Raw genomic sequence first — 12,165 nt, forward strand, 5'->3', positions numbered from 1 at the left:
ATTTCATTATTCAACTTTAATTCTGTCCTTATATAATAATTTTTCTATATCATTAACACTCTTTCATATTAATTGATTTAATACACATTTTTTTCCAACCACTAAGAATTTATTGATAAATTGTAAGGATTTCCTTTTAAAAGCTTAAGGATAGCTTAATTTTCTTATTCAACTTAATAGTCAGTGAAATAGCTTTTTTTTATTTTTTTTCTCATATGTACAACAATCTTTAGGTTTATGTACCGCTAGCTACAACTAGCTCCAATCTCTTAGATTATAAGTTATTTGTTTTTTTCATCTAACATGCTTTCTGCCATTTTCCATCACTTTACTTATCCATTCTCTCGGCCAGTATTCTAAATTTTAAACTTTTTCTCTCTTTTTTTCCTTTCTCCTGTGTACTTTTCCCAACAGAAAATATACTTAATTTAGTATAATATTTCAAAATGATATGCAATTTTATGAATTGTAAGTAAGTACAAGTAATTTTCATGCAATTGAGCAAAAAATCTGTGTTTCTTAAATTTAAGAAAATTAAAATATGGGTCTTATGATACCAATATATAAGTTTTAAGGAAAATATTATGTTTTTTGTATTTTTAACCATTTTAGAATTTAATTTTGTGGATGGTTTGTTTTGAGGTCATGAATAGTTATTCAAAATAGATGTTGGTGTTCTTTATAAAATTATTGATATTTCAATTACCAACGGACAAGGGATCCCAAAGTCGACTAACGACTAATAAATTTTTTGTGTAAAAAAATCGAAAAGTCGAATATTCGATTTTGAAGTCGAAAAGTAAGCTGCACAGGAAAAAACATGGACTATCAGCCCTATTCTGAATAACAATTTCCTGCGAATTTTTTCCCTACTCACGTTTCCCTTATTCAAAACAAACTTTAGAAAGGGAAATGTCTCCCAGGGATAAAATGTAGATATTCTGAATCGAAATGAAAGGGAGAATGAGACGATAAAATTGAAAAAAAATTCCCCTAAACAAATGGAAGGGAGCTAGTATAAAAAATTATGAATATAAGTAAAAATTTTGTTAGGTTTTCCCGGCTTAAATGTGTCATGTACAGTGTGTCCGTTTTCGGTAGATTCCTGCCAAATTTGGTAGGTTTTTATTCTGTTGGTAGGCTGACCTTAATTTTTGGTAGATTTTTCCCAACGCCAGGGATAACTCAAAATTCGTTTCTGTGTATTCGTTAAGAGTGCAGACCTCGAAAGACCAAATACTGTTACAAGGAGTCTTACTGCTTTAAATTTCAGTAAAAGGGCCATAAGTTCTGATATTGAATGTTACTGGTGCGAATGTTAAGGCATCTCTTCAAAATTTTTTTAAATTGTTGTAGGAAATGCTGCTTTTGTGCGTTCAATACCTTCAATAACAGGGCTATGTTGCAGCTGCATAAAAATATGGTCAGATCTGATCCATACTCAGATGTTGAGACGTCCATGCAACTCACTGTAAAATGATTAGTAAAAGTGCATTTCTGGGCTCAAACAGATCGCTCAATCGGCAGATCGCTTTATCCAAACTCGGCATGGTTGTTCACTGAAATCAGGGCAAAAATGTGACTTTATTAACTCAAAATTTCTTATCGGGAGATAGGCATAAAGGGTGCTTTATCAAGATATAGGCCAACTGTTCGGTGGTGGGTATAAAAACATATATGTACCGCATTTTTGCCTTTTAGAACATTTATAAGATTTGGTAAAATTTTTCTTAAATTTTGGTAGGAAATAATATTCTTGAGTGGCAACACTGGTCACATAACCCCCAGAAGGTTTGCATTAGTTTTCAAATTGATTGACAATAAAAGGCAAGAATTCTAGAATTGGTGGTATATGAATATACATAGGTATGTAGTTGTTGTTATAGCAGTGTGTTGTACATTGAGGCGGCAGCCCTTGCCGTTGAAGGACTCCATCGAGTCAATCCGGTACATGCAACCGTCCTGCCATGTCATATACATAGGTATCAAAATATGTGGTTTATTTTTAAATATTCTAAGAGAAGTTGACAAGTGATACTAAAAGAAGGTCCCTTATCATTGAGCTAAAAGTAAAATCGGTCAGCACTCGTTGATATGCAAGAAGTCTTCTGCCTGTTGCATAATGGAATGTTCTTGGGCAAATTTGCAATATTGCACAGTACCATCAATTACTCCAGAATACTTGGTGCCACATTCGGCAGCATTTACGCCACAGGGATATAAATAAATCCAGAAGTCGCTTTTCGGCGGCACTATGTCCAACAGCCCTGTCTCAACCAACAAGAAAAGCGGCCACCGCCCGAAAATGCCGATTAGATCTTCAAGTTCTAGCTCCATAATGTAGGTCTTTAGATAAATCAGCGTATCAGGCAGACCACCACAGCTTTCATGACGACGTAGGAGAAGCAAACATTTATACTATTCACCAAATTAGTTCTGCCTAAGAACGACACGGTTATTTAGCCACTCTGGAAGCATCTCATTTCAGAAGCGTCAGATCTCGATGATAGGTGATGCTCTTATAGTAACCTAAAAATAAAAATTTGGTATTCAAATTTCCCCAAAACCTATCAAATATATATTTAGACCAATTACGACAATATGGAACTCAAATGAAAGGTATTTAGTATAAGAAAACGTATCTGATATCCAATTGTCGGACCACCCCATCCCGAAAAAATATCCATAAAAAAATATCCTAAAATATATACCGACAATGGCAATATGGGACTCAAATGAAAGATATTTGGGAGTAGAATACGAATTTGATATCCAAATGTGGGACCAAGTTTCTGGGGTTCCATCCCTTCCCCAAACAGGACTTATTTTCTGATTATGGCAATATGTGGCTTAAATAAAATGTATTTGAGTGTAGAATACGAATTGGATATCCAAATGTGGGGCCAAGAGTTTGGGGGCCGCCCTTCCCAAAACCACAACCTAAAGAGAATAAATTTACGACCATAGCAATATGGGGTTCAAATAAAAGCTCTTTGGGAGTAAAGCACGAATTTGATATCAATATTCGGGAATAAGTGTCTATGGGACCATCCTACCCCCATAACATAACCCATAAAGGACGTATTTACTGACCATTTCAATATGGTACTGTAATAAGAGGTCTTTTAGAGTACAACACGAATCTGATATATATCAAGTCCCTGAACCGCCGTCCCAAACCGGCCATGTTTGCCGACTATGGAAATATGGTATTCACTAAAAGCTCTTTATTTGACGAAAATAAATATTCAAAGGATAATTTGGTTCCATAGAAATTATATGAAGGCGAAGCGGAATGGGTCCGGTATAGGTAGTACATTATAAAGAATAACAACATCTTTCTTTAATAATTGTTCATGACCTCAAGTCCAACCCAACCGTCCAAAATATTATTTAGGAAGAATATTTTATAAATGTTTAAACTATTTTCCCCCATTTTTAGCGTTAAACAGGAGAATTATTTCGTTAGGCTCCTTAGTTTTTTACATAGATTCAAAAGAATTTTTATTTTTTTTTTTTAATTTATACTTTTTAATAATTTTCCCCAGTGTTTTTTTTTTCGAAATTTTTACATATGATGCATATATGTACATACACAGGTTTTCACAAAGCTTAATGTAGCTATGAAATGGGTTTATTTGACAGATTTCTTTTATAGAGCTGTGAAATAATCCTATTTTAAGGCTTCATTAAGTTTTTTTATAATTAATTAAGATATTAATTATAAATATGAAGTTTTACATAAAATGAACAAAAAAGTTATGGCTTTAACTTTACTACAAATAAACTATATATAATAACACTATATAATATATTTATAACAATATATAAAACAATAAATATAATTATATATGATATACATAATATATAACATCGTATGTTCGAAAAAATCCTTTCACATTAATTTACCTATAAACATAGAACTACAATTACAGTTTTGTATAAATTCAAATTAACTTTTTAATGAAGTTTAATACATCGATTATTAATCTGTTCAAAATTATTTTGCAATATAGCAAAAATAAAAAAAAAAAACACAATAATTAAATATGTAAAACCTAAGCTATAAGAAGAAATTGGAAGATTTTCAGTTTAATTGAAAGTCTATAGTTGTTAGTAATTACAGATATTTTTTGAGTACATAAAATAAAAAGATATGTAAAAATCAAAAGTGTATTATAACAAAAAAGTATGATTAACTTAATGTCTTACAGATATATATTGTTTTGCTTTTGTAAAACTCCAAAGGATATAAAATCATGGTATGTTTTTTGACAACATATCTTAAACATGTTTTTGATAACATATCTTAAACTTAAGGTTATAAGATGTAAACTTCATACTTTACATATACAATATTTTGTACTACAAAAGGAACAAAAACAAAATATTCAATACTGGAAACTTGAAACTCCAAGATTCTATAAATTAACTTAAAATGTATATTTTTCTGGAATTTAATTCATCGTTTAAATTTACACTATATTAATTATTATAGATACAAATGAAGTTTCTTATTAAAGTTAATTAATATTATAATATTAATATTTATTATACATTTACTGAGATTAATAATTTTTGTTCAATTTCTTTTTTGTTTGATTTTTTTGAATTTTTTTTTTTTTTTTTTTTTTATTGTAACAACTGTAAATTTTGTGTAAAACACTGTAAAAATTTCTAAGGTCCAAGAGTTTATGTGTAAATTGTTTTACTATATATTATTAATAATTTTACTTTTGTATTATAAAATATAAAATCATATCACAACAAAGTTATTTTGTTCATTAATTTTATTATTCATAGACTTAAACTACCAAGTACATCATATATATACAAATTTACATCATACAAATATTTATATCACATTGAAATAAAAAAAATGAATTTAATAAAAACAAAAATATTTTTTAAAAATTAAAAAAAAAGAAATTTTTTTATTTTGTGAACAAATCGGTATTGCAGTAATGGTAAGTAAGAGGTAAAAAATAAAAACCACTTCAAGTTCGGCCGGGATGAACCTTAGTGTCCTTGGTTTATTCCTATAATGTATAGCATTTCTAAGGTCCTTTGGGCGATTCCTATTTTTAAGATAAACAAAAACAAATATCTTAGCTATATTGGACGAGAATTGTGTTTTAAAGGTGCATAAGATGTCAAATCGTGTGATCGGTTATAAGACAATTAACGGGTAATATTCATTCCGAGGTGATCGTTAATTTTTTCGAATTTCGAATATTTTAAAACACCGCAAAAACCAATATTTAGTGAGCGTAAAAATTCAAAGTCGTTTTCAAGGCCTAAAACGCTGTAACTCGTTCATTTTTTCGAATTTCGAAAATTTTAAAGCATTTTTTATGAAAAACATCGCAAAAACCAATATTTAGTGAGCGTAAAAATTCAAAGTCGTTTTCAAGGCCTAAAACGCTGTAACTCGTTCATTTTTTCGAATTTCGAAAATTTTAAAGCATTCCGCTGTTCGAAATTCGAAGACGATTCGTAAAATAAACAGAAATACTAAAAAATTTACATATTATTTTTTTGGATTTTTTTTTCGCAAAGGTTAACCCCTTATGAAAATTTTCAATTTTTGATGCGAAAAAATTTTTCGAGTTGAGTATACACTATTGAAGATTATGGCAAAAAAATTCGGTTCAGTGCAACTCCTATGTTTTTTGTTCAAAAAACAAGCTCAAAATCGCATAATTGATATCCGAAAAATACTAAAAAAAATCAAGACTAGCTTGAAATTGCCGCAACTTTCTTAGTTTTGTGAAATTCACAATTTTTCAGACACCGTTGGATTTGTGAAGAAAATCTCTTTCCATAGGTGTGCTGGATGAAGCAATACTGCAAAATTTTCTATGAAAAACATCACAAAAACCAATATTTAGTGAGCGTAAAAATTCAAAGTCGTTTTCAAGGCCTAAAACGCTGTAACTCGTTCATTTTTTCGAATTTCGAAAATTTTAAAGCATTCCGCAGTTCGAAATTCGAATACGATTCGTAAAATAAACAAAAATACTAAAAAATTGACATATTATGTTTTTGGATTTTTTTTCGCAAAGGTTAACCCCTTATGAAAATTTTCAATTTTTGATGCGAAAAAATTTTTCGAGTTGAGTATACAGTATTGAAGATTATGGCAAAAAATTCGGCTTAGTGCAACTCCTATGTTTTTTGTTCAAAAAAGAAGCTCAAAATCGCATAATTGATATCCGAAAAATACTAAAAAAAATCAAGACTAGCTTGAAATTGCCGCAACTTTCTTAGTTTTGCGAACTTCACAATTTTTCGGACACCGTTGGATTTGTGAAGAAAATCTCTTTCCATAGGTGTGCTGGATGAAGCAATACTGCAAAATTTTCTATGAAAAACATCGCAAAAACCAATATTTAGTGAGCGTAAAAATTCAAAGTCGTTTTCAAGGCCTAAAACGCTGTAACTCGTTCATTTTTTCGAATTTCGAAAATTTTAAAGCATTCCGCAGTTCGAAATTCGAAGACGATTCGTAAAATAAACAGAAATACTAAAAAATTGACATATTATTTTTTTGGATTTTTTTTCGCAAAGGTTAACCCCTTATGAAAATTTTCAATTTTTGATGCGAAAAAATTTTTCGAGTTGAGTATACAGTATTGAAGATTATGGCAAAAAATTCGGTTTAGTGCAACTCCTACGTTTTTTCCTTTAAAAAAGAAGCTCAAAATCGCATAATTGATATCCGAAAAATGCTAAAAAAATCAAGACTAGCTTGAAATTGCCGCAACTTTCTTAGTTTTGCGAACTTCACAATTTTTCGGACACCGTTGGATTTGTGAAGAAAATCTCTTTCCATAGGTGTGCTGGATGAAGCAATACTGCAAAATTTTCTATGAAAAACATCACAAAAACCAATATTTAGTGAGCGTAAAAATTCAAAGTCGTTTTCAAGGCCTAAAACGCTGTAACTCGTTCATTTTTTCGAATTTCGAAAATTTTAAAGCATTCCGCAGTTCGAAATTCGAATACGATTCGTAAAATAAACAAAAATACTAAAAAATTGACATATTATGTTTTTGGATTTTTTTTCGCAAAGGTTAACCCCTTATGAAAACTTTCAATTTTTGATGCGAAAAAATTTTTCGAGTTGAGTATACAGTATTGAAGATTATGGCAAAAAATTCGGTTTAGTGCAACTCCTATGTTTTTTGTTCAAAAAACAAGCTCAAAATCGCATAATTGATATCCGAAAAATACTAAAAAAAATCAAGACTAGCTTGAAATTGCCGCAACTTTCTTAGTTTTGCGAACTTCACAATTTTTCAGACACCGTTGGATTTGTGAAGAAAATCTCTTTCCATAGGTGTGCTGGATGAAGCAATACTGCAAAATTTTCTATGAAAAACATCGCAAAAACCAATATTTAGTGAGCGTAAAAATTCAAAGTCGTTTTCAAGGCCTAAAACGCTGTAACTCGTTCATTTTTTCGAATTTCGAAAATTTTAAAGCATTCCGCAGTTCGAAATTCGAATACGATTCGTAAAATAAACAAAAATACTAAAAAATTGACATATTATGTTTTTGGATTTTTTTTCGCAAAGGTTATGAAAATTTTCAATTTTTGATGCGAAAAAATTTTTCGAGTTGAGTATACAGTATTGAAGATTATGGCAAAAAATTCCATAGGTGTGCTGGATGAAGCAATACTGCAAAATTTTCTATGAAAAACATCGCAAAAACCAATATTTAGTGAGCGTAAAAATTCAAAGTCGTTTTCAAGGCCTAAAACGCTGTAACTCGTTCATTTTTTCGAATTTCGAAAATTTTAAAGCATTCCGCAGTTCGAAATTCGAATACGATTCGTAAAATAAACAAAAATACTAAAAAATTGACATATTATGTTTTTGGATTTTTTTTCGCAAAGGTTAACCCCTTATGAAAATTTTCAATTTTTGATGCGAAAAAATTTTTCGAGTTGAGTATACAGTATTGAAGATTATGGCAAAAAATTCGGCTTAGTGCAACTCCTATGTTTTTTGTTCAAAAAAGAAGCTCAAAATCGCATAATTGATATCCGAAAAATACTAAAAAAATCAAGACTAGCTTGAAATTGCCGCAACTTTCTTAGTTTTGCGAACTTCACAATTTTTCGGACACCGTTGGATTTGTGAAGAAAATCTCTTTCCATAGGTGTGCTGGATGAAGCAATACTGCAAAATTTTCTATGAAAAACATCGCAAAAACCAATATTTAGTGAGCGTAAAAATTCAAAGTCGTTTTCAAGGCCTAAAACGCTGTAACTCGTTCATTTTTTCGAATTTCGAAAATTTTAAAGCATTCCGCTGTTCGAAATTCGAAGACGATTCGTAAAATAAACAGAAATACTAAAAAATTGACATATTATTTTTTTGGATTTTTTGATGCGAAAAAATTTTTCGAGTTGAGTATACAGTATTGAAGATTATGGCAAAAAATTCGGTTTAGTGCAACTCCTATGTTTTTTGTTCAAAAAACAAGCTCAAAATCGCATAATTGATATCCGAAAAATGCTAAAAAAAATCAAGACTAGCTTGAAATTGCCGCAACTTTCTTAGTTTTTCGAACTTCACACTTTTTCGGGCACCGTTGGATTTGTGAAGAAAATCTCTTTCCATAGGTGTGCTGGATGAAGCAATACTGCAAAATTTTCTATGAAAAACATCGCAAAAACCAATATTTAGTGAGCGTAAAAATTCAAAGTCGTTTTCAAGGCCTAAAACGCTGTAACTCGTTCATTTTTTCGAATTTCGAAAATTTTAAAGCATTCCGCAGTTCGAAATTCGAATACGATTCGTAAAATAAACAAAAATACTAAAAAATTGACATATTATGTTTTTGGATTTTTTTTCGCAAAGGTTATGAAAATTTTCAATTTTTGATGCGAAAAAATTTTTCGAGTTGAGTATACAGTATTGAAGATTATGGCAAAAAATTCGGCTTAGTGCAACTCCTATGTTTTTTGTTCAAAAAAGAAGCTCAAAATCGCATAATTGATATCCGAAAAATACTAAAAAAAATCAAGACTAGCTTGAAATTGCCGCAACTTTCTTAGTTTTGCGAACTTCACAATTTTTCGGACACCGTTGGATTTGTGAAGAAAATCTCTTTCCATAGGTGTGCTGGATGAAGCAATACTGCAAAATTTTCTATGAAAAACATCGCAAAAACCAATATTTAGTGAGCGTAAAAATTCAAAGTCGTTTTCAAGGCCTAAAACGCTGTAACTCGTTCATTTTTTCGAATTTCGAAAATTTTAAAGCATTCCGCAGTTCGAAATTCGAAGACGATTCGTAAAATAAACAGAAATACTAAAAAATTGACATATTATTTTTTTGGATTTTTTTTCGCAAAGGTTAACCCCTTATGAAAATTTTCAATTTTTGATGCGAAAAAATTTTTCGAGTTGAGTATACAGTATTGAAGATTATGGCAAAAAATTCGGTTTAGTGCAACTCCTACGTTTTTTCCTTTAAAAAAGAAGCTCAAAATCGCATAATTGATATCCGAAAAATGCTAAAAAAATCAAGACTAGCTTGAAATTGCCGCAACTTTCTTAGTTTTGCGAACTTCACAATTTTTCGGACACCGTTGGATTTGTGAAGAAAATCTCTTTCCATAGGTGTGCTGGATGAAGCAATACTGCAAAATTTTCTATGAAAAACATCACAAAAACCAATATTTAGTGAGCGTAAAAATTCAAAGTCGTTTTCAAGGCCTAAAACGCTGTAACTCGTTCATTTTTTCGAATTTCGAAAATTTTAAAGCATTCCGCAGTTCGAAATTCGAATACGATTCGTAAAATAAACAAAAATACTAAAAAATTGACATATTATGTTTTTGGATTTTTTTTCGCAAAGGTTAACCCCTTATGAAAATTTTCAATTTTTGATGCGAAAAAATTTTTCGAGTTGAGTATACAGTATTGAAGATTATGGCAAAAAATTCGGTTTAGTGCAACTCCTACGTTTTTTCCTTTAAAAAAGAAGCTCAAAATCGCATAATTGATATCCGAAAAATGCTAAAAAAATCAAGACTAGCTTGAAATTGCCGCAACTTTCTTAGTTTTGCGAACTTCACAATTTTTCGGACACCGTTGGATTTGTGAAGAAAATCTCTTTCCATAGGTGTGCTGGATGAAGCAATACTGCAAAATTTTCTATGAAAAACATCACAAAAACCAATATTTAGTGAGCGTAAAAATTCAAAGTCGTTTTCAAGGTCTAAAACGCTGTAACTCGTTCATTTTTTCGAATTTCGAAAATTTTAAAGCATTCCGCAGTTCGAAATTCGAATACGATTCGTAAAATAAACAAAAATACTAAAAAATTGACATATTATGTTTTTGGATTTTTTTTCGCAAAGGTTAACCCCTTATGAAAATTTTCAATTTTTGATGCGAAAAAATTTTTCGAGTTGAGTATACAGTATTGAAGATTATGGCAAAAAATTCGGTTTAGTGCAACTCCTATGTTTTTTGTTCAAAAAACAAGCTCAAAATCGCATAATTGATATCCGAAAAATACTAAAAAAAATCAAGACTAGCTTGAAATTGCCGCAACTTTCTTAGTTTTGCGAACTTCACAATTTTTCAGACACCGTTGGATTTGTGAAGAAAATCTCTTTCCATAGGTGTGCTGGATGAAGCAATACTGCAAAATTTTCTATGAAAAACATCGCAAAAACCAATATTTAGTGAGCGTAAAAATTCAAAGTCGTTTTCAAGGCCTAAAACGCTGTAACTCGTTCATTTTTTCGAATTTCGAAAATTTTAAAGCATTCCGCAGTTCGAAATTCGAATACGATTCGTAAAATAAACAAAAATACTAAAAAATTGACATATTATGTTTTTGGATTTTTTTTCGCAAAGGTTATGAAAATTTTCAATTTTTGATGCGAAAAAATTTTTCGAGTTGAGTATACAGTATTGAAGATTATGGCAAAAAATTCGGCTTAGTGCAACTCCTATGTTTTTTGTTCAAAAAACAAGCTCAAAATCGCATAATTGATATCCGAAAAATACTAAAAAAAATCAAGACTAGCTTGAAATTGCCGCAACTTCTTAGTTTTGCGAACTTCACAATTTTTCAGACACCGTTGGATTTGTGAAGAAAATCTCTTTCCATAGGTGTGCTGGATGAAGCAATACTGCAAAATTTTCTATGAAAAACATCGCAAAAACCAATATTTAGTGAGCGTAAAAATTCAAAGTCGTTTTCAAGGCCTAAAACCTGTAACTCGTTCATTTTTTCGAATTTCGAAAATTTTAAAGCATTCCGCAGTTCGAAATTCGAAGACGATTCGTAAAATAAACAGAAATACCAAAAAATTGACATATTATTTTTTTGGATTTTTTTTCGCAAAGGTTAACCCCTTATGAAAATTTTCAATTTTTGATGCGAAAAAAATTTTTCGAGTTGAGTATACAGTATTGAAGATTATGGCAAAAAATTCGGTTTAGTGCAACTCCTATGTTTTTTGTTCAAAAAACAAGCTCAAAATCGCATAATTGATATCCGAAAAATGCTAAAAAAAATCAAGACTAGCTTGAAATTGCCGCAACTTTCTTAGTTTTTCGAACTTCACACTTTTTCGGGCACCGTTGGATTTGTGAAGAAAATCTCTTTCCATAGGTGTGCTGGATGAAGCAATACTGCAAAATTTTCTATGAAAAACATCGCAAAAACCAATATTTAGTGAGCGTAAAAATTCAAAGTCGTTTTCAAGGCCTAAAACGCTGTAACTCGTTCATTTTTTTGAATTTCGAAAATTTTAAAGCATTCCGCAGTTCGAAATTCGAAGACGATTCGTAAAATAAACAGAAATACCAAAAAATTGACATATTATTTTTTTGGATTTTTTTTCGCAAAGGTTAACCCCTTATGAAAATTTTCAATTTTTGATGCGAAAAAATTTTTCGAGTTGAGTATACAGTATTGAAGATTATGGCAAAAAATTCGGTTTAGTGCAACTCCTATGTTTTTTGTTCAAAAAACAAGCTCAAAATCGCATAATTGATATCCGAAAAATGCTAAAAAAAATCAAGACTAGCTTGAATTTGCCGCAACTTTCTTAGTTTTTCGAACTTCACACTTTTTCGGGCACCGTTGGATTTGTGAAGAAAATCTCTTTCCATAGGTGTGCTGGATG

General features: G+C 30.5%; 1 protein-coding gene and 1 long non-coding RNA gene across 2 annotated transcripts in view; one reads left to right on the forward strand and one right to left on the reverse strand.

Annotated features, from left to right (window-relative positions):
• Positions 1-558, forward strand: part of LOC106082771 (uncharacterized) — a 36,381-nt gene extending 35,823 nt beyond the window's left edge. The window contains exon 7 of the mRNA XM_013245501.2: positions 415-558. Coding sequence (XP_013100955.2) covers positions 415-427 — 13 coding nt within the window. The 3' untranslated portion in view covers positions 428-558. The remainder of the gene's footprint in view (positions 1-414) is intronic.
• Positions 559-4,961: 4,403 nt separating this feature from the next.
• The window catches only part of LOC106082765 (uncharacterized), a 95,193-nt gene continuing 87,989 nt past the window's right edge, over positions 4,962-12,165 (reverse strand). The window contains exon 4 of the long non-coding RNA XR_001220541.2: positions 4,962-5,078. This is a non-coding gene — a long non-coding RNA (uncharacterized LOC106082765). The remainder of the gene's footprint in view (positions 5,079-12,165) is intronic.

The sequence above is a fragment of the Stomoxys calcitrans genome, chromosome 3 (genome assembly GCF_963082655.1).
Source record: "Stomoxys calcitrans chromosome 3, idStoCalc2.1, whole genome shotgun sequence".
In the NCBI taxonomy this organism is placed as follows: domain Eukaryota; kingdom Metazoa; phylum Arthropoda; class Insecta; order Diptera; family Muscidae; genus Stomoxys; species Stomoxys calcitrans.